Source organism: Cryptomeria japonica, chromosome 1 (genome assembly GCF_030272615.1).
Source record: "Cryptomeria japonica chromosome 1, Sugi_1.0, whole genome shotgun sequence".
NCBI classification, from domain to species: Eukaryota; Viridiplantae; Streptophyta; class Pinopsida; order Cupressales; family Cupressaceae; genus Cryptomeria; species Cryptomeria japonica.
The window spans coordinates 639,132,536-639,156,354 of NC_081405.1; the positions used below are offsets into that span (position 1 = coordinate 639,132,536).

At 34.6% G+C, this 23,819-nt stretch overlaps 1 protein-coding gene across 2 annotated transcripts; it reads left to right on the forward strand.

The window, feature by feature from the left end:
* Positions 1 to 1,442: 1,442 nt before the first annotated feature.
* On the forward strand, positions 1,443 to 22,714 carry LOC131042477 (COP9 signalosome complex subunit 6a). Of its 2 annotated transcripts, none has more exons than XM_057975775.2 (9): positions 1,443 to 2,017; positions 15,214 to 15,302; positions 18,866 to 18,959; positions 19,238 to 19,299; positions 19,406 to 19,484; positions 19,580 to 19,672; positions 19,816 to 19,919; positions 22,029 to 22,084; positions 22,186 to 22,714. In XM_057975775.2, the coding sequence occupies exons 1-9, from the start codon at positions 1,774 to 1,776 to the stop codon at positions 22,265 to 22,267; spliced, it is 903 nt and encodes a 300-aa protein (XP_057831758.1). In that variant the 5' UTR covers positions 1,443 to 1,773; the 3' UTR covers positions 22,268 to 22,714. The 2 variants fall into 2 exon arrangements, with proteins under 2 accessions (XP_057831758.1, XP_057831760.1); XM_057975777.2 differs by having other exon boundaries at positions 1,446 to 2,017; positions 19,819 to 19,919.
* Positions 22,715 to 23,819: the final 1,105 nt, after the last annotated feature.

Consider the following 23,819-nt stretch of genomic DNA (forward strand, 5'->3'; position numbering starts at 1 on the left):
GTAAATAATTGGAAGAACCAATGGATTGTCAACTCTTTTGGGGAAATAACAAGTTTTTCACAACTTTCAGTCCATTCTAGTGGGTTGTCTTGGGTTATTTCAAAGAGTTTATTATCAAAAGTCATCCCTTGTTCATAAAATTTGTGAAATTAAGAGTTCTTCTTGCTATCTGCAAAGCAAGTACCATTCAAGATTATTAGATTCCTTTTCCCTTTGTGGGTGGTGACTCTATTATCTTTGAACCAATGAAGAAAGGAAAACATTCAAGAAGATTAGAAAGAATTAAAGATGTTTGGGAGAAGATCTATGCACTAGGGCCATCCAAATAAGCCCATAAGTCCAAAATAAGCAACTTGGAGGTGGAGAGCTAAATATTAGGTAACACTACACCTCTACTGGATGGTATTTTTGGTCCATCTAATGGTAGTCCTTTGAATATGTTGCTTTTAGTTGAAAATAAAGATTCTTCATCATGTTTTTTATGAGTCAAATCTAAGTAAAATGCAAAAAATTTATGAAGTACCTAACTAGTACAAAAGAGTAGTCCTATTCAAAGGACAACCAATGACAATTTGTAAGTGTGTGATCAATTATATGGTTACACAAATAGCCCACAATGACATTAAATAATTTTATAGGTACTAAAATATTTGTCGAAACATTATTAAATTTTTTACACATTGAAAAATCATTTTCAAACATCTATCATAGCATATCTATTCCAAATTTCCAACTACTTATTATTACCGTAATTTTAAAATATTTAATTCAACACATTCGACATTTCCAATAGATTCAAAATAATTTTTTTTGTTGTTAGAAAGTTTTATATGAAACCCACATTATCACTACCAAATATGAGAGCACAAGTCTTAGGTTAAAACCTTTGCGATTTATGATACACTCATGATCTCAACCTTTATAATATCAAGACCTTACATTCAACAAAACTTAATTTCCAATAAACTAATTTAAAATCATTCAATTTCTAGAATAAACCAAACACCCATTAATTTCTAAATCAATCACCTAACCTCACGTTCCCATGCTGCTGCCTCCTTAATTTTAAGCAGTGGAGTGTTCCCCTGCTTGGAATAATTTAGAATCTTTTGCTATTTAAGTGGAGCAAAATAAGCAGCAACTGCATATTGCTTAAAAATGCCACATGGCTCCACAATTTTGTTTCCTTCTTTTTTCAACATTTTATTTCTATTTTTTATTGTACAAATTATTACTAATATTATTAATACCATTTTAAAGATTTCCCTTAATAAATAACCAAAAAAATAAATACTCATGAGACCACCAACTCCATAGACATTTCCTAAAAAAAAATTGGAACAACCGCCGCTAGCAAAAATAAGCAGCCGAATAGAAACATGCCGTAAGTTTGTGTAAAAAATATTTCCATTAAAAAGCTCCAACCAATGGACGCTAATATAGAATACCTATTTAAACCACAAAGAATACTTTCTAAAAAGATTTCCCTACTTTCCAAAACACATTTTCACATACTCAAACCAGTAACCACCGCAACAGAACTCCCTGAAAATCTCTCCTAGACCGGTATTTGTCTTTGCTCACTGCGTATTCAAAATACCTGAATGCTTACAACCCATAAATTCGATAGGTCAGCAGTTCAAGGCTGTCCAACTTCGTTATAACTAATTTTTCAACTCTGCGTATGCAGAACATCCGGGCTATTTGAAAAAACCCTTTTATTAAGGGGTCTGTAGTCAGGTGAAGAGTTCAAATCCCAGCGTGGGTAAAAACATGTCTTCGAGCAGCGGGCTGACGTTCAAGCTGCATCCACTAGTGATAGTGAACATCTCAGACCACCACACGAGGATGAAGGCGCAGAGCGCGGCGCAGGGCGGGAGCGTGCCCAGGGTATTCGGTTGCGTTATCGGCGTCCAGCGCGGCCGTACTGTCGAAATATTCAACAGCTTCGAGCTCATGTACGACGTCAAGACACACACTCTGAACAGGGACTTTCTCAACAAGAAGACCGAGCAATGTATGTTCCAAATTCTCTTGCTTTTCTCATTGTTATTGCAATTTGCTTTCGAAATGTGTAATTAGGGTTTTTTAATTCTCTTTGCTTTTCATGTAAAACTGTTTTTGCATTGCTTTTCTAGCGTATAATTGTTATTATTATTTTTTAATTTAATTATTTGGTATCTGAAAGCTGATTGGTACCGTTTTTTGTTGTTGAAGTCGATTCGTAACTGAGAAATCAGACTCTTGTCAAACCCTAAAATTTCAGGCATATGCAACCCGTTTATCTCTTTTGTTAAATTTGTAGATTCCATTGTGGGTAGGTCTCGGCTTAGTATATACCATGCTATTACCAAGGGGTACCTCTTCTGCGAAATTAACTATGGTAAGCCACGCCTAGCGAGTTGAATGTGGCCTTTTGACTTGCTTAAACATTTTTTGTCTCATGATGTGGTGGTTTTTGGTCCCAGTTAAACATTTTTTCTTATGAGGATTTGAAACCGGTGCTCTACTTGGGAAGTTTTGATGTTGTAATCACTCCGGCTCATCACATTTTATGTGATAAAGGTATTGTTGTTTCATTAGAATTAAATATATTGACTTTAGAAACTTCAAATGAGTGTGGCGCATTAAATCTGGAAGATTCTAATTTTTTTTTTTTTTCAAACAAGTTTAGTAAATTTTCCCTGTGTACGGGAGTGCGACAATTTGCCCAAATTCAACACTTCAATGCCATCTTATTCAAACTGGGGCTCTGCATTGAATTTTTGTTATTGCTTGATCTCATCCCATTCCGCAATAATAATATATGTTGAGAAAGGTGTCGCTGTTTCTTTGGAATTTTATAATTTGATTTTATAGATTTCAAACCCCACTATGTACTTAAAAATAGTACGATTTTTTTTCAATTTAGTAGACTTTGGTAAATTCTCTGTGGAAGAAATGCTGTTAATTCCCTGGTTTCAACACTTCAACATTTCTCGATGGTATTTAATGGGAAGGAGTTGCAAAGAAAATCCAGATGCCTTAACACTTGAGCCAATTCTGTTGAAAAATATTAGAATAATTATCAACATTCTGGACCATATTTCTACAGCTTTAAGTTAGATTATGATACAAACAAACACTCTTTCAACATCAAATATCTCGATAAAATTAATCTAAGTTGCTGGTTTTGGTACTGATCCTGGTTCATGTTTGTGTATCTGGTTTGTGGGTCTGGCTAAATTTCATTTTAGGTTTGTGTGTGTTTGTATGTATGTATATGTATGTATGTATTTATCTATATGTATGCATGCATATATACATATGTGTATACATATATATGTATATGCAGCCATTATGTTAATCTGCTCTAAGAAATGCTGATCAATGTTTATATATAGCAAAAATAAATATGGGAAACCCTCATATATCAAATTATCATGGATGTTGCAGCAATTTCAGCAATAAATAATGTTGCTATAATGTAACAGCAGATGCAACTAGCAGATATATAACAACAATAAACTATGAAACATTTACATATCCGAATGATATAAGTTTATAACTGATATTGTAGAAAGGTACAACAAAAACCCTCAATTTTTAATAATACTCAACCCTGAATTTAACTTAGACCCCTGCTGAAATGTAAAGTACATTTTTTGGTCAAATTCCAGAATCCTGCAGGGTCTGCAGGTGAACCAAATCAGTACTTGGATCCGGTGCGAACTAAACCTGGATCTGCCCTGGCAGTAGGTGAACCTGGTAACATAGAAAATAATTAACAACTATGTAGCAAAATGCATCTGCTTTCTTTTGAAAACTTGTATTGCTCACAACCAAGAATAAACTGAAATATACGTAAGATTGCAAAATACGTCTAGCTATACAATATGTTACTGGTTCTGATATGGATCCTGGTTTGGGGTTGTGGATCTGGCAAAACAATAAATTTGGGGCTGATTTGTCTATATATATATATCATATCGTAAACTCGAATGTATTTTAAAACATGAATAATATATTGTAGTAAAATATTTATTGTTCAAACTTCAATATTAAAATAATAACATCAAGTTCAATAATCAATTTTCTGCTTCATAAGAATTTTTTAAATCATCAACACTAGCATCATCATTGGCATTAAATGATATAGGAGCCTTTGAAGAACAACAAGCCATGCCACTGCCACTTGCACTAAAAGTATGCGCACTTTTGGACCATATCACTCAAAGGATACCAGTATAAAGTGGCAAATTCTCTCAGAGACGCATCATATCAGCTTGCTGTTTGGAAGCTGTGAATGTAGAAATTTTGAGCTTGTTCATCTCCTCCTTCACTCATTGGCAACAGCCCACAAGATTCCGACCCTCCAGCTCCTTGCTAGAGCTTTCAACAATAAGAATATCCTCCCGATGGGAGAACACAACTAATAATTCAGTCGTTCAGCACAGCATCCTTCACACAGACAGCATGATTTTTCATAGAATTCTAAGCAATGGACGTTGTATTTTTCAGCTCCCCAGTGTTATCAAGACCCTACCCCCCTAAAACATCCTTGACAATTTCTATTGTTTTTACATTCACAAGGCAGAATGTCTACTGCAGTCTTCTATCAGAGATTGCCCCAGCATAGGCAGAATCTGTCATTGCTTTCCATTTATCCCTTAAAATAGTGCCTAAAAACGGTGGAGGGAAAATGAAACCCTGCATTCCAATTACTAATCTGGCCCACAAAAATCTGAAAGGGATTTTGCAATAAATTGCATAATGCACATGCTACCCCAAGCCAGGGATAGGGCTTTGTGCTAGTCACATCTGGGCGAAAATGATGATGAAATAGGTAGTGGCAAAATCCATAACTATTAACAATTCACCATTGGCAACTTAAAATATTTTCATGCAATTGAAAGTTAGGGGAAACTAGAAAAGCAAGGGGATCTCCTTAAAGAGCAAAGGTAGCATCAATCCCCTAGCGCCTGATTGCAAAACACTCTCTGAATTAGGAGCATCTGTCGCCAAGAGTTTAATGATCCCCCATTCAATTGAATCCAAACTAATTTCCACAGCGAAAGGCAACTGTGAAAATATTTCATTTGCTAAAATATCCGCAACCTGATTCCTTTTCCTGTAACAATGGGTTAACACAATCTTTTTGAGGAGCCAACCAACTTCTAAAATCTCATCCAAAATACTTCTGTGCTTCCAATCTATCAACGACCTTTTGACACACCTGTGAATAATCACCTAGGAGTCACCCCAACTTAAAGTATTCTACAATTCTTGGAGGGCACCAATTTGAGGCCTTCAAGGAAACCCAATGCTTTTGCTTCAGTATCAAACTTCACACGAAGATAGAAGGATCCAGCTTTCAAAAAAGATCCTTGGAGGGCTCTAATCACCACATCAGCTCCACTGGATTAGGATTGCCTTTTATGGCTACATTAAAATTCAACTTGACAAATCTACATTAAAATTCAACTTGACAAATCTACATTAAAATTCAACTTGACAACTAATTTTAGGTGCTTTCCAAGAAATGCTATGTTTTTCTATATTCATGAATACACTATTAACTGAGGGTGAATGCCAATAGTGATAGCGGGAAACTATGGCATGCTAAAATTTTGTATTTTATCTAAAAAGCTACTTTAGTTAAACCTTGGAAAATAATCATTGGTGTGTTTTAAAAAATGTTAAATTCCTTTTGCAGGATGAACTTTAGCTTACATGACACGACAAAATTGTATTTCTTCAATCACATTCAACTAGAACTAGCAGTTATTTTTGTCTGTTAGGGTAGGTCTCAACCAGTAAGTTAGATGTGGTCTTTTATCTATTTCAGCACAATATCTTGCTTCTTGGGGATTTGTAACGGGCCTCCAATTTAGGAGCGGCAATATTTAACCACCTGAGTTTATCCCACTCAATATTTTAGTCAATGATACTTTACTTTGACCTTGAAAAACAATTAACATTGTGTGATAACAAAGGTATTGTTGTTTCTTTGAAATTAATTAATTCAATTTTAGTTTTTAGAGGCTTCAATTTTCCATGGTCCATCAAATTGGAAGATTTTTTTTGCCCTTCAAAAGATTTGGTGATTGCCCTTGCAGGTTAGGAATGTTGTCAATTTTGCAATTATCACAATATTAGAACATTGACATTTTGGATCATGCTTTGTAATTACCCTTCAAAAGATTTGGTGATTGTCCTTGAAGGTTAGGAATGCCATCAATTTTGTAATTATCACAATATTAGAACATTGACATTTTGGATCGTGCTTTGTAAGTAGACTAGTAGCTAACCTGAGATTTATGTAAAAATTCTATGTTGATGCTGATACAAACACACTCTCAACCATGAAATTCTTGATATAAAAAACAAGAGATGTTTAAAAGTAATTTTATTTTCTTTACTTCTTGTTTTGACTTTTATCTATTATCTTAATTTGTTTCGAACATTTTAACAATAGTTCCACATTTGGAGTTCCATGAGATATGACAAATTTAAACTTAAAGATAAAATAGTGGTGGTTCTATAGGGGCCGCCCCCGCCCTTGAAAGTAAGCTTCATACATAGATTTTACTATCAAATAACAATTAGCCAGATGCAAAAATCTACTTAAAAAGAAGTGGCAGCAACCAAACAGGAACACCAACTTTAAACTCAGATACTGTGACCAAAAAAGCAGGTGATAACCTATCCAATTAGCAGAACCCAACTTTAAACTAGCCCCTAATGTTCCCCTGAAAAGATAAGACAAATTTTAGTCTTTTAGTAGAAGTGTTTGATTATAGTAATTCAAGATTGTCTAAGGCTGCCGGAAACCTTAATTTTGTATGCAGCTTGAAAAGGTTATGAATGATATCCTTTTTTCTGTTGCTTTCGATTAATCAATATGGTTATTTATTCATTTGCTCTCAATGTAGAGTAGTAACCACCCTGAAGATCTGCTGCTTTCCAGACTCTGGCTTTCCAGGCAAAGTCACCTAAATTTAGCCCTTGGAAAAATGAACATTGTATACTATTAAAACTTTTTAGTTTGTTTTTAATCTGTAGATTTTGTTATTTTCCATAGTTTTGGTAAAAAATCCATAGAAATGTATAATAACCTTGACAAGTGAACTTTTTCTTGGTTATCACTGAATACGGTTAATTCTGAATGCTTTATTTCATGAGCTCATCCTGTTAGACAAAATAATAGAACATCTTTTTTAATGTCCCCTATTGGGACTTATACTCTTTTACCTTAAAATCCCCAAATAAGGTATGGAAAATACTTAGGAATGTAAATTGCCATCTTAATATCTTGATTGAGAGCCTGTTACCAGGTTAGTCATCATTATGAAAGATGAAGAAACATATAATTTCATAACATACATAGGAGAAACTCTCTACCCTTACTAATTTCATCATATGCATGTGGATTCCTTTAAGGCTTTTCCCAACAACTCACCCACATTATGGAGCTGCTTGGGAGATCATACAAGGTGCCTCAAACCTATCCATCAAGCCCCGGAGCTTGGAATGACACCTGCCATTTGGCCAACCAGCCATGCTTGAGGTTGCTCTACCTGAATGGATCATGTGCTACTTGCATCCCTCATGTACATTTTCCCCTTTATAATGGGACGGCAGATTGGATGAAGGCTTTGAAGGAATCTTTATCATAATTAGTTATGCGCATATATATACTAACAATAATAGTCGGAATGATAACATTATTAATGATATGTTGATTACTAAGCATTATTATATGAATTAATATGATAAAGATTATGTAGCATCATACCCAGCACCTGTCAAGTCTGCTGATTAATTCTCAAATCAGAGACCTAGTTGGAATTGATTTATTTCCATGTCCATTATTCCTCCCATATATGGAGGTCGACATGCTGCATATATATCTTCTTATTGGGTGGAAGGACATGTCCCTTCCCATGGTTATCCCTCTTGGAAGGTGGCGACTCATTGCCTTTAACTAATAATAATTAGAGTGACCACACCTTTTCCTTGACACATAATTCTCAAGTCAAATGGCACCTTTTGGATTATACTTTATTAGTTCCATAAATTGCTGTCTAGTATAGTCAAAACATGAATGGTAATTGTGCCGAAGGCGTTTCTTTATCTAAGCAGAATGAGCTGTCAGATTGAATCGACGACTGTCTTGCTGTCTGTACTCATGCAAGACGATTGAATGGATCTGGTCCATTCATCGTTGTTTGCCTATTTTACTTTGTTGCTTTATTGCTATCTCAGTCACAAATACATCCAGGAGTATAGTGAAACGTGTAGATTTTCCATTGTATTTACTTTTTTTAAAGCTACTTTATTCGTCACTAAATTGGATACAAAGAAAAGCATGCACACTTATTAATTCATTATAATTTGAATCTAAATTTATATATCTCAAGAAAAAAGAGGCATGTTTGCTTATGGTTTTATCCATGGTGTTTTAATGGTATTTCCTTTGCCTTGAATTTACCGTAAAAAACTACACACATCTTGACTTTACATTTTGTTATTTAAATCAATTGTATTTATTTATTAATATATTATATTTAATTTAATATAATATAAATTACGAATTATTTATATTAGTATTATATTATATATATGTATATTAATTACGTCATATTTGTAATGTTATGAGTATTATTTTTTTATTAATATTCATATTGTTTGATATTAATAATATTTTTATACATATTGGTCTGTTAATGGGCATGGCTGGGTTCAATCCAGCTCCTTGGTGCAGCCTAAGGTGGTATGGGAAAAGCCTTTGGAAGGTTGGGTGAAGGTAAATAATGACGGTGCCTCAAAGGGTAATCCAGGACTGTTAGGGGTAGGTTTCATTGTAAGGGATTGGTGTGGTAAGGTTTTGTTTCTAGGAGCAAAAAAACTTGAATCTGGGACTAATAATGTAGCGGAAGTTAATGCGGCATTGATGGCAGTAAGTTTTTGTCAGCAGATGGGGGTGAGGAAACTACATCTTGATGAAGGTGATTCGCCTGTGATCATACATGCAATCATGAAGGGATCGATTGATGCGTGGCATCTGCAAAACCACATTCAGAATATTGTGGAAGACTTAAATAATTTTGAAGAATTTAGAGTTAGCCATATTAAAAGGATGGGTAATATGGAAGCGGATGTCTTATCAAATTGGGCGTTGGGTTTTAATGAAATTGGTGAAGTGAGAATCGAAGACATGAGCCAACTAACTCTTGATGATTAACGAACAAGATGATGATGTCAGTTGAATGCAACTTTGAGATCCCTGAGATTGTGAAGAGTACGAATGCGGTTGATGGATGGAATGCAAGGCGGTGCTGTTTTAATGCCGTACAGAGTCTTAAAGAGGGAGTGCGAACCGAGTTAAAAGGAGATTTAACTACTTCTTCATACCAATTAATGCGCAAACAAAGTAGGAGTTGACAGTGAAGGGTTTGAAGCAGAATTCGAGCGTGGTGGTGAATTTGCAGAGAGGTGGCGGAGGTGATTTTGTGTGCAGGGGTACGAGATTGAAGCAAACTTCACCCTCAAAACACAGAAACAGGTTTGCCCGTTCCATGGAGAGCTGACTGTTCGCAAGGTGAAGAGTCTCTTTAATTTGTGGGATGAATATCTGGTACCATGCATTTATTTGATTGTGGAAAATGCTTTCGAGGGAATAAAGTTAGTGATGGCATGGGGTTTGCAGAGCGGAGACAATACAGGGACGGTGAAGCGTGTGATGGAAGCCTTAGTTCTTGCTGCCTACTTGGGTGAATTGGATTCATTGCTCGAATGTGCAGTCCTGGGAGTTGGCTTTGACATTGGGGAAGGAATAAAGCAAGAAGGTGAAGGCATTAAGCAGGTCATAAAACCATTTCTGAGATGGGCACGAGGATTGTGCAAATACCACCGCAGTTTGGAGGCACAGAGGGGCTGGGAAGCTCTGAAGCTGTTGATTGAGATTAAGGAGTTGGAAATGGTGATTGAGCAAGCGAAGGCAGAGGAGGCGGAAGCAAGAAGGCGTGTTGTTCGTCCGAGGAAGGCTAAGGCTAGCTCCGGTCCTGGTGGTGTGGCGTGCTCCTCTCGCAGGGGATGATTCAACTATTAATTTCCTTTTTTGATTGCCCATGTATCAAGGTGTGAGGAGTTTAGTTTTTGTCTGGTTATCTTTCATTTGAACTTGGCGGTGTAATCTGCTCTTTTATAGTTTGGATGTTTACGGGATTTGACAGTTATTACTAGTATGGCTAATTCTGTAGATAAATGTATGCTGGGGTTTTTTTGGGAATGCTTTTATGTAGATGATCATGAATGAATCTATAGATGTCTTGTTTTGTTGTTGGGATGGTTTGGGTGGAAGCCGTAAAGGCAATTTTGATCTGGTGGTTTGGAGGGTCTGGAACTTTATACTTATTTACTTACTTTATTTTGAGCAATAGCAAAAAAAATAAAAATATTTTGATACATTTTTTATTTATATTTATATTCTAATAAATTAAAATTTAATATTATTTTTATTCAATTATTCATTGAGTTGAGTAAACTTATTCTAGATTAACATTATTGTTATTTATTATTAATTTTTTTTATTTTACATTATTATTATTAACATTTAGATTTATATATTTTGATTTTATATTTTTATGAACATTAATTTATAATTATAGAAATAATATTTTTTTATATATTTATATGATATTTTTAAATTCTATTTAACATTATATAACAAATTATAAATTAATTTAATATAATTTATAATTACAGCAATAATATTTTTATTAGTTAATAATCGAGTGTGTAAATAATGTATAGATATAATAGAAGTTATAGAACAATTTGGGTTAAAGTAAACTTAATGTGGTTGTTGGATAAAAAACTAAAGATTGTTAATTCATTTTAGAATGTGGTTATTAGCACATAAAAGTTTTTAGAAGGGTGTGAGGTTGAATGGGTCCTAGGAGGACTTGACCTCATATTTTATCGATTTTCAAGAAAATATAATCAGAATAGTATATTCATGGTAAGGTTGTATGTGAAACTAAACCAAACTAATTATAAGGAAAATAATAGAATAGTGTAATTTAAGACTCCCAAAGGTGAGAAACAAGTACATACTACAAACAACAGAAATGAGAAAGAATATATAATAAATCAATTGCAACAGAGTCAAACCAACAAATAATTTGTAACTTCATACATATTCGATGAAAAATGATACGTCCTATGTAATTTCCAAGTGTCCCTCTTTTGTCACTCTCTCCACTATAAAATCCAAATTACCAATTAGTACAATTATGAATGACATGTTGAATATTGTAGTTACAAATAATTTATGTTTTAATCCCTTACATGTCTTATATCTTGACAAGTATAAGGGGATAAGGGGACTAAAGGATAGTGCATATGTGACCAAAAAGTAAAATGAGGTTATACATGTCAATAAGAAATAACTTAATATTCTATTAATTTTTTTACCATTGATACAAAGATTAATCAATGGTATAGCCACCATATTAGGTGTCAACCTATGTAAACAACTTTGTTGATGTGCTAATTACAAATTGGTCGAGGAATCTCCATATGGACATACTCATATACTTAAGCAAGATTTGAATGCCATGCCTCTATCTCCATTTCTCTCTCTATCTCTCTCCTTATCCATTCCTCTATCTCCCTCTCTCTTTATCTCTCTCCCTATCATTCTGTCTCTCTCTATTCCTCTCTATATCTCTATGTTACTCTCTAAATATATCACTCCCTCTCTCTCCCCTTTGTTATATATTGAGTTATCTTTCCCTCTCTACCCCTGCTTATTCTCTCTCCCTATCTACATATAGTTCTCTCCCTCTCCCACTTTCCTCTCTCTATCCTCTCTCTCACTCCTCTCTTCTCCCTCTCTCTCTCTTTGTGTGCGTATCTCTATCTATTTATCTCCCCCTTCCTCTCTTGCATTATCTTGTCATCTCTCCATCTCTTTCTATGTTTATCTAAATATCACTTTATCTCTCTACCTTTACCTCTCCCTCTACCTTTACTTGTATCCCAATACATTTCTCTCTCTCTCTTCATCTTTACGTCTATCTTCCTCTCTTCCCTATATCTCTTTACCTCTCTATCTCTATTTCTTCTTATTTATTATTCCATCTTTCCTTCTATCTATATCTTACTATCTCTCCATGTCTCTTTACCCTTATTTTTTTCCCTCTACCTATTTCTTACGTATCACTTCCTATCTCTATCCTTATCTTTCTATCTCTCCCTCTCTCTTCCTCCCTACATATTTATCTCTTCCCCTCTGTTGATCCCTCTGTCCTCTCTCTTTTTATCTCCTCTCCTCTCCATATCCCTCTCCCTCTCCTTCCCCTTCTTGTTCAACTCTCTCTCTCTCTCTCTCTCTATATATATATATATATATATATATATATATCCCTATTTCTTCCTCTCTATACCGCTCTCCCTATTGCAAACATAAATATCCCTATTTCTTCCTCTCTATACCTCTCTCCCTATTGCAAACATAATATGAGCTTTTGAGAATGGAGCTTGCTTATCTTCTTCATTTAGAGGTTCTATTTCACTCATGTTTGGATCCATATAAATAGATGCATAGTTAATTTAAAGATATCACTTCTTCATTGAGACCTTTGTTTCATAAGCAACATCATTTACTAGATGGCCTACTAATTGGCCATACTATATGAACATATACAAATGATGCACCAAATATTTTCCTATTAACCTTGCACACCTCTTTGGCGTACCCATTGCGCACTAAGGTGCAATTGCTAGTTGTTATCGCTGCTTTAAGTATAGTCGCTGCTTTTGGTCATCGCTGTTCTAACATAAAGTTGCTGCTGTTCTAATATAGTTGCTGCTTATGTGTTTGTTCGATCGCTTAGCAACACTTTTTAATATAATCGGTGAACACTATCCTTATCACCTCCTAAATAATTACTGAGATTGCTTCTAATTCTGATTATTCTTCACCTTGATTGCAGGCAACTAGGCTAATGTTTATATTAATGTTATTGCTCGCTGCCTTGTGCCTCTTCCTCTTGCGTTCCTTTTAGGAGAACTGTCAGTCAAATGAATTTGTGGATCATGCATCCTCTAGCTTGTTCACATTCTGGTCTGTCTGAATTTGATTCAGAAAATTGTGAAGTCTTTGAAAAGACAATTTTCTTTTACTAGGGTATATAATGTCAGGTTTGGGGCATGACATCATATTTCAGGACCATACTTGATTGCATAGGTTGGAACTGGGAACCATTAGTCGACTAGATGGATACAGGTTCTATATATTCTAGGCAAAATATATTGTTGCTCTGTTGACAAGTCTGGTCTGTGACAATATTTACACATTTCTCTACAGAACATTTGTTCAAGCATGCAACATGATGCAGAAACCTTAAAAAAATCTAAAGATTGATTGAGCTACATTGATACTGCTGAAAAATATTGGCTATGTTGGAAAGTAACATTTATTTTTAATATGGCAAAACTGAAGGAAAAGGAGCAAAAGTCATCTTGCCATGTGTGATTAAGCTTAACAGGAACCGTCCCCATAGATATAACCATGTTGCTTTACACCATATATCAGAATGAGAAAGCAGACTTGGTGAAATGAGATTGAGCTTATACTTTAAAGAAAAAACACGTCCTAGATTCATCTTCCCCCTGTTTATCATCTGCATAGCCCTCTTAAATCTCCTGGTTTCAATTATTTTGAAGCAGCTTATTGCAGTCATCAACTATGAGATGTGTTAATTCCATAGTTGAAAAGCTCAGACTCAGCAATATGTCAGCTAATCTAAAACTCGACAAATTAATCAAACATTAAAAAATGCATAAATTCTTAAAAATTTTTAATCAAAAACGTGCATACTTCTGAATTTATGGAACATTTTACCGATTTCCTTTATATTTAGCTCAAAATTAGAGTTAAATACACATCATAGACCAAAAAACAAGTTCAATATTTATGAACTTCAAGTTTCAATATCAATAAAAATTTCACATCTTCAAAAATCCATATGAAGTTTACATGTCCGCATATGGATGTTGCAAGATCTGAATATCATTGTTGTATAAAGGTATGGATGCATCCAAGGAAACCAGTTTATGATTTGAAGTTAGCTAGCATTTGCAGTCACAATTCTCAGTTGCGTTTGTGTTGAAAACTATGGCAAAACAGTCACATCTATTGCACAATTCTCAGTTGCGTTTGTGTTGAAAACCATGGCAAAACAGTCACATCTATTGCAAATTTTATTCAAACATCTTTTCTCAACAGTCAATGGCTGTCATAGGCGTCTGAAAGGGCATTTACAGTGGCAGCTAATATGCCAGTACAAAGGATTGACAGTCTCAATTTTCTCTGTTATGGTAGCATGTTAAATGTTTTCCCAAAAAACATTCTTTTTCCACCAGTGAGTTAAATCCTAAGTCATGAGTTTTACTCCATTTTTCTGTCAGTCTAGCAATTTTTTAAAAACAACTTGTGGCAAGGTTTTTTTACGTTATGATTGCTTGTGAGTGGTGAATAATTGCTGAGTTCTGCAGCTAGTTAATTCTGTAGGAGAGCAGAGTAGACTTAGCCTCTACTACTATTTGTCCGTGAGAGCACTACACCTATGTTGTGATGAGGTCTACCTCTTTATTGTCAGATCTACATGCATGCTCAAATTTGGTTTGAACTTAAGATTTAGACAGTCTTAATATATCACTGATTAGGATTAAATTGACAGTATTGGGAGTCAAACTAAGCTGCTGAGAATGGTCAACCAGAATAGACTTCCAACCATGTCTGCTAGCTATTTGTTGCCAAAGCAGAAGAGCCCTGCCTTCCACAATTATTTCAGTAGTTGGATGGATGTGAAGAGCATAATCAACAAGTGTGAAGCATATAAATTGGGTTTAGTAAAAAATTGTATTCATTGTGAAGAATTTTTTTCTATGTTTAAAACAAAAAGTTCCTTGATTTTTTTTTCTGTTCTGCACATATCGTTACTGAATCATGGATCCAATTTTTATCCACTTGTGGTGCATATAAGGCACCGAAATGTGTTTATGAAAACAAAATTTATTCCTTTAAGGTGTTTATGGTTTATTCTTTCAAGGAATATAAATTTTTTTTATGGGGATTCTGCTTATGTAATAATGGGCTTCTCTTACAACTGCTACTAATTACCAACCTTGCTTGTTTTATTTGGGATTTGACTTATGCAGATAAAAAGGTTTTTCCAAAGCATGATATTCTTGGTTGGTATTCAACTGGGAGTGATGCTCAAGAATCAGACATGCAAATTCACAGATCTGTAAGTAATGCTATGTTTATTTGGATGAACAAACTTTGGATAAAGATGATTTATTGTTCTGCTTAGAGAAGTGAAGTTAAAACTTGAAAACCTTGTTCAGAAAGTGCAGATAGATTTATGTATGGCAATATTTTTTTCCTTTAACAATTCTCATACTATGTGCGAGTATAATTTTCATGTCAGTTTCTTTCTTTTTGACGTTAGTGGTTGTGACTTATGTGAGGCTTTTAAGAACATATGTATGATACACAGATTGGTTGGACTGAAATATGTTGGATGAAAAATTATGTAGAAGGGAATAATGAATGAAATTCAAGTAATGTCCATGAGTGACTAAAGGACTGAAAAATACAGCGAGGGGCAATAGCTAGAGGGACTTCAGTTTAAGCTTCAACTTTCTAACTAACTATAGGGCATATATGATAAGTCAGTGGCTATAATATGCAAAGGATGTCTTCCTAGGTGCAACTGGGTCTTCTTAACACTACAAGTATAAACCTCCTTCAATAAGTAATTGGCATATTAATGATAATGAAGAAAGATAAGGGGCCTATCAAGTATAACTTTCACAAATCACATGTTTGTTGGACATAATATAGAAGCCCTTTAAAAATCTTTTAGAAACCTGTTTATAACTTTAAAACTTATGTTTCCTGAACCCTTTGCTTGTGCATGTACATAAGTATATTTAAATTAGTTTGTAAGTGTTTATATGAACCTGTCTGGTTAATGTAAAGCTCTCTAAGTAACCTACTGAAGTGAATCTAAGTGGAATTTGTATTGGTACCCCCGTACCATTGAATTTCTTTGTCACATTATTTCTGGACTGGTAAGGACATATGCAGAGCTTCATGTTCATCTCTTGCACATCTGTGATTCTTTCTAGGGTTAGTTGTTACATGATCTTGAGTGGAACTGATGTCCAATCAGTGGATTAGAGCAAGGACAGGAATGGAAAACTTGGCCGAGGATGGTTATTCCAAGACCAATACATCAAATAAATGGAGGCCAGTATATATGTTGCTTTCTTAAGTAACAAGCATCCATAGCCTGGAATTGTGGCTGTTGAAGTTGATGATTCAGGCACAGGTACAGTGGTCATGTATATAGTGGAACAAAGTTAACGACAAATAACTACAGATAATTTGAATTCTATAAAACATGATCAGAACATTTAAAAAAAATTAAAACAAAAGTCCTTATGGAGATTAAATATAAAACTGAAAAACTCTAAATATAGAAGATTATTGTGCCCTCCTTGTTGCAAGCTCGTCAATATGCATAAATACAGCACTATGTTGAAAATTGAACCCTAAACAAAGCTTCAGCTCTGAGAAATTAGCAGCAATGGAAGTTTGGTTGAGTGAAAGGATGAGAGATAAAGACTACTTGTTTCTCTTTTGTTTTCTGTTGCTAGTGTTTATTTAGGTTTTAGCTAAGTTTACTTTAGATTTTTAGGTCTGCTTTTTCAGTTCTGTTGGGGAAGCATAAATGTGGTGGATTCATATGTAGATCGGACTGAGATAAGGACTTAGTATGGGTCATGTCATGTCATCACTCATTTATATTTTGATTCTTGAATGGTGCAGACCTAGTCTAGGGTTTTTACACTTTTTTATTATAACCTGTCTAATCTAGCTGCCTCAATTCTAATTAAAACAGTCAATACAAACTGGAAGCAAAAACCAAATGACAGTATTTTATTAAACTTTTTGTAACTTATTACATTCACAAAATTCTATAGGAAATTGAAAATCCTTTCTACAACATTCTGTTCACTTGCAAAATATCTCAACAACAACTAACATTATTCACATACAGATAATCTGCACTATAATCCTATTCACAAGTTTTCTGCCTTGTCATACAGCTTCACTTGTAACGTTGTATATGCTGTTCTATTTATGCAGCATTGATGGTTTATTCTGCAATCTGTTCTTTGAATTAACATTTTCTTCATGTCGAATAACTGCAGCAATCATTCCCAAACTATGATATTCATCCATCTTCTACTCTTCTTCGAATTTATCTATTTCTTTTTGAACTCCTACTCTCTGTTCTTTTTCTTGATCACCTTTTAGTCCGTTTTTTCTTATTTCTCCATTGTTTCTCTGAATGCTTTGACAATCTTCTTCTAGCATAGGTCATAATCCATGGTCCTGCCAAAAAAACAATTATTATTTTTCCTGTAGCACCCAGTTGACTGCCCTCAAGTGATTCCCATACAGCCAGAACAAAGTAATGGCCGCCATCACTCAAATGGCCAAGAAACAATGTAAAAGACCTTCATGGAGCTAAAGGAGGCTTCAAAAAACGTTTTAGCAATTATACAGGTTGAAAAGAACACAAATATCAATACCATGACTAAAAGGAAGCTGAAAAGTTACAACTGGGTGTAGGGTCATGCGTTAAAGCTCAAAATCAATAAAAGAGTTCACTGCCCAAAGATTAATTAACTACTACTTAAATTGGAAATAATCAAAAGAAATTGATTTGTTCTGCCAAAGGCAAAAGCATTCAATTTGTCATCCTGTACTTATCAGCAAAAAGGAGTTATTTTTAAATTGTTAAAATGTAAATGGCAGATTTTATTCTGAAAATTCATCTTTTTATATGCTTGCATAATATTATTTTCCATCAAAATCTCGCTTAGCACTTCAAAAGTCTAAACCAGACTTGAAGTCATGGATTACTTGTCGCTGCTAAATCAAAATGAAATATTTTCATAAATAAAGTTTTCAGGTGTTTAATTAAGTTCTGTCATCATTCTGTTGCAGCCCTTTTTAAATGAAAGATATACTTGTAGCAGCTTGATTTGTGTCTGAAAGCACTCTAATGAATTCCTGTCACCACTACGGATGATTTGATGCACATAACAAACTACAACCTTCCTGAAGCACTTTACAAAGCAAGGAAAATTATGAACAACCAGGATTACATACACAAACTGAAAACAAAACTTTGTAAATGTTTTTGCGCAAGCAGGACTACATATTTACCCAGATGCTCCTGCATCATTGAATAATCAATTATTGGTAGAAGTAGAAGAAGCTCCAATGAATTTATCCACAAAACGGTTTTCTCAATAGGGCAAGTCCTCTTCTAGATAAGTTACTTCTAAAAGAGATTCATTGCATTCTCCTATTTTATATAATGAGTTTGTGATAGAGATTGCGTTAGCCTTTATGATGTGAGCTGGTGGCCAGCCACTTGTGTGCTAGAGGTAAATGAGATGGGGGAGAATATTTGAAGAGACACTGAAATAGATTGAAAATCTTAAGCTAAATTGAATTTGATGCAGAGATGACCTCGTTATTTCCATTTTAAGGAAACCAATATATGGCACTGTTTGTATTGATTCAAAGTTGTGACATTTACTTATGCCGTAGGCATTGTCTGCTAGGTTTTACTTTAATATTGTACATTTCTAAGGTACTCTAATCTGTTCTGTTGCTATTTTATATTTTGAGCATGGAGCATTCACAAATGATGTTTTTAGTATCTATCTTTTTGAGCCATCCAACAAATAGCTAACAAAGTTGCTGTTTTTATTTTGCAAACAGCTTATGGATCTCAATGAGAGCCCAGTTTATGTACTTCTCAATCCTGCTATCAACCATGCACAAAAGGATTTGCCAATTACAATATATGAGAGTGGTATTTGCAATTTTTTCTTCGATAGAGATTACATCAATCAATGCATGTGTCCTTAAAACATTTTTTTATCATTGTTACAAATTTTAACTTATTATTGGATGAGACTCGATCCTTTTGGTCAATTACACATTGTGGAGCACTTCCTTTATTTCATTGCAAGGGTGCCTAGTCTCAGTTTTTCTTAGTTTCTTCTCAACTATGTTAATACCTAAGGAGTCAAGAGTAACCATCATGACTATGATTCAATTTTACCTAACGTGAATATGTTCTTGTAACAGAGTTGCATGTTATTGATGGATTTCCATCATTGATTTTTGTGAAATCAAGCTACACCATAGAGGTATGGTGTACTGTGGTAAATTGTCTATCACTATATTGTGAGCACTTAAAAGGCAGTTCAATCTTTAAGTTTATTGTTGAATCTCATAACTAGAATTCTTATGTAGACTGTGGAGGCAGAACGCATTTCTGTGGATCATGTTGCACATCTGAAGCCCTCAGATGGAGCTTCAGCTGCTACTCAATGTGAGTCTCACTACACAAGTTTTATGAGTGTGCCTGATTTGAAACTGAAATTGAGGAAAAAGTTTCAGGAATTTATCAAAGTGTTCTTTCTGCAGTGGCTGCACACCTAACAGGCATTCACAGTGCCATCAAAATGCTGAACAGTCGCATTAGAGTTTTGTATCACTTCCTTTCAGCTATGCAAAAAGGTATTATTTTTCAATCTATTGAAATTTATGATATTCATTTTGAAATTCAAGGCATATCTGTGTTAATGCTTTAAAATGTGCTCAATTTGGTTGTAACTTTTCCCTTTTCACGTAATTGTTTTTCTTCATTTCCTTTCTATAAGCAGGTGAAATACCATATGAAAATTCATTACTGCGACAAGTTTCAAGTCTTCTCAGGAGGTTGCCTGCTATAGAGTCACCAAAGTTTCAAGATGATTTTCTGATGGTATGCAAATTGTCATGTTTAATGTTTAGTTCCTACTTGGATAAAATGCCAAATTTGATCTTTCATTTAAGTTTCCAGTCTAATGCATGAAATTGCATTATTTGAAATTATCTTTTAGCTGGATCTCCAGTTCGTAGTGATAGTTTTTGTAGGGGTTTTACTATGATTGATTTTGTGTTATAATGCGTGAAGCATAGGGACTGTTGCATTCTTACTAACATAGTGACGAGCCTTAAAATCTGGGAAAAAATGTAAAAGTATGCAATGATAGGCTGTTTCAATTCATGCAAAGCCAACAAAAGAATTAGATTACATGGAAAATCCTTTGTGATAAAGATGTGTTACAGTTAGAAGCATTGTTCTGTGCTCTTCATGGTAGTAAACTGTAATGTAAATGGCTTAAATTGATGTAAAAAACAATTTAACGCACTTTCCATGCATCAGATGAATAGCCTCTAGAACAATGTCACCTTATCTTGATAAAGATGTGTTACAGTTAGAAGCATTGTTCTATGCTCTTCATGGTAGTAAACTGTAATGTAAATGGCTTAAATTGATGTAAAAAACATATTCACTTTCCATGCATCAGACGAATAGCCTCTAGAACAATGCCACCTAAGCGTGAATCACCAAGCTACTTGTTTTTATAAATCTACCGTAATGGCTCAGAAAGAGTACTAAATGTCAGCACCCAACTGTTGTGATGAACCCTTGCTGGTTCAACTCTTCAACCTGCTGTAATTTGTAGATCTTCTTTGTAATTTTGATTATTAAGATGGTCTTTCAGAAATAGACAGAAGTTGCAGAAGGGGGTTTCTTTAATTTGCAACACATATTGAAATAATTCATGAATTTAATCATCTGAAACAATAAACTGGATAATTTAGAAGCATACGCTTAGGTCCTTAGCCAATTTATTGAATTAAAAGAATTCAATCAGCAACTTACAAAGTTCTGATTTTTATTCTGAAACAATTCAGATCTGCTCTTATTTAATACTAAGACACCCAAACAGTGGAAGATGGCGCCAATAAATGAGCAAGCTATTTGTTTGGGAAAAGAAACCTCCAAACAACAGAAGAATTAACAACAAAACAGTAAATAGGAAACCTACAACAAATCTGCCTTGTAAGAAGCCAAATCTGCCCAATTCAATTCAATTTGACTTCTGAATGAAGCCAACCAAGCTGCAACAATTCGATTGATCTTTCACAATCTCAAAGCTACTGAATTCTGAAGAATGCACGCTCTCCAAAACAGGTCCAAACCCTAGCTGCCATAGCCAAGTGCTTAGAAGAAATGTCAAATGCTCAATATCAATGAATGAGGTTTTAATTTCCATCTTGGCTGCCTAAATACCCAAAAAGTACGATTTTTTGCAATTAGGGATTTAAAAATCATAACTTGCTTTTAGGGTTCCCAACTTAACCCTAAAAGCAACGCCTAGCTTAGGAGATATTAATTTTTCACTTAAATAAATTTAAGTGATGCACTTTGTGATTTTATATTAATATTTCATTAAAATATTAATTGCCTGTGGAACCACTTAAAAATTCATCTCTCTCACATTATTGCTCGGAAACTAAATCTGTTAGAAGTTGGGGCCACAGTTCGCCACGCCAATGAAAATAGGACCATGTCTATTTTTAGCATTTTTTCCCTAAAAATTAGGAATTCCTCAAATAATGTCAGAAACTGATGAAACGAAGAATAGAACTGAACTCAACACTGAACTAGAACAAATAGACATACCACTCCTCAAGATGCTGCATTACTGACCCCCTTATCCATAACCCTGCTAGCCTACACGGGTCCAAAAATAGGCTACTCCTCAAACCAATGTCCCTGACTAGGATGGGGACATTACAACTGTACCTCTGGGATTACACGTGGGATTTGCTGACTGTGTTTCTCAAACAGGTGTTGTACATTGAATATTTGTTCACAGTTGGTATTGTTTCAAAACCTGTCTAGAAAGACTTTTTAATTCTATGAATTTTTTTAATTTAAGGAGACAGTGTGGAAGGAGATTTGTCACCAACTTGACTGCCATCTATTTAAATGGCTTGTGACAGAGCAGTAATGTTTTGAAGGTCTTGTTTGAAACAGGAGTATAATGATACACTTTTAATGACTTACTTAGCTATGATCACAAACTGTTCCAGGTATGTTAAATTTCAACTGCAAAGAATTGATAGTCTGCAATTTCCTTTTTACGCTGTTGGAAAACTAAACTATTCTCTGACTTTTAATGCTTTTAATGCAGTACTATGAATGATTTGATTGACAAGTTCAATACGGCTTATGACAAACAAAGCAGAAGAGGAGGCAGAACAGCTTTCCTTTAATAATTGGTATGAACGTGTAGTATTGGAATGTGGTTGGTACCTCATTCTTGGGCTGAAAATGCCATCCTGCATATTGTATGCAGACTGCATTTAGAGGAAATTTATGATAACCTCTGTGGTTTGCACGTCATTTGATGTTGCAATTTTGCGTCATGCTTACTCATGTGGAAGATCATAATAATTTTTAAGTCAGCTACATGATATCTTAGACGCACTGCATTAGTGATCCATTATTTGTCCTTTAATAAGGTCATTGTAAGCACTATAAGTTCTGACAATATGGCATGGAAGTATACAAAATGCCACAGATGAAATTGTGGCATAATCTGAATTTGGGAAAACGGACATTGTGATAAAATGAATGGCTCATGATGAAAGAGTGTCACTTTGTAATTGATGATAAATTCAAATGCAACTCATGCCTTACGTATTTTGTTGAGACATGAATCAAGATGTGTCATCTATTGTTCATGATAAGCTAGATGTTGATATTGCAATGCCCTTATGGAATATAGCTTGTATATATGATTTCTACGAGTTTTGTGTTATTGTATACATCAGGACTTAAATTGGGATGATATAAGTGTGTCTTTAGAAGTTGATTCTAATGGTTTCTCTAGGTAATTCCCAATTGTTTTATTTGTTTTATAAGCAGAACTGTTCTTTTGTGCCCTAAGTCTTCATAACGTTCAAACGTGTGATCCTGCTAAACTTTACCCTATGAAGTTTTTCTAGAAATGGGGGCAATTTTCAATGTTGTGGAACAAGATACCACATTATGGCATCTTTTGTGCACTGTATCTCTACGTGAGTAAAGGGTATGATATTTTTTCACGTGCTTTCTTTTGGGCAATAAATGATCAATTGCATTAAATAGTATATAATTTTTTTTTTGAGATTGTTGGAATGTATTAGACTCATGGTTTTTCTGCCAGCAGTAGCCCTTTCAAGGCACTGGTCCTTGATCTTGGTGTAAACCAATTCAAATTCTGCCTCATGAAATCTATCTAATAAAACTAACTGAGAACTGTTTAAAAGATGTGAAATCTATAATGCTTTGCTGGTGAGTTGTGGGATGAGCCTACGATGCAATGAAGAGATTCTTTAGCCTTCAAACCTACTTGTATCATGAGCTGCTCTCTCTGTTTGCCTGGTCTTCTTTATTGATAAGTACGCTTTGATGGCTTCCTAGGAAGGTTCCAGTTTAATAAATTTGTTCATTATAGTGCTGTTGATGGCTACGTTCTCCTCTCACCTATGATTTGAATTTAGATGGCAATTGAAGCCATTGCCTATGTATTTGTAAGATTGGATCTCCTCAAGGTGTGTTGTGAAATTGAAGGATTGTCCTGGTTTTGTCAACATTAATTGTAAGAGAATATGGTATAAAGCAAACTTTGTTTAGGTACCAACAAGGGTGGCATGATGTCAGAGGCTTTTAAAATCAAGAAAACAAATAAATGAGTTCCTCTTTTTTTGTTTGACAATTCCCAACGACAATCTAAAAGATGACAAAATGACCGAGAGGAGCATGTTGGTTCCTAAAGTAAGC

What these genes read in the sequence shown, in the direction of transcription:
- LOC131042477 (XM_057975775.2), top strand. Translation starts at nt 1,774, where the DNA reads ATGTCTTCGAGCAGCGGGCTGACGTTCAAGCTGCATCCACTAGTGATA. An exon ending in CAACAAGAAGACCGAGCAAT is followed by an intron (nt 2,018 to 15,213) that starts GTATGTTCCAAA and finishes TGACTTATGCAG; the next exon opens with ATAAAAAGGTTTTTCCAAAG. An exon ending in AATTACAATATATGAGAGTG is followed by an intron (nt 18,960 to 19,237) that starts GTATTTGCAATT and finishes TTCTTGTAACAG; the next exon opens with AGTTGCATGTTATTGATGGA.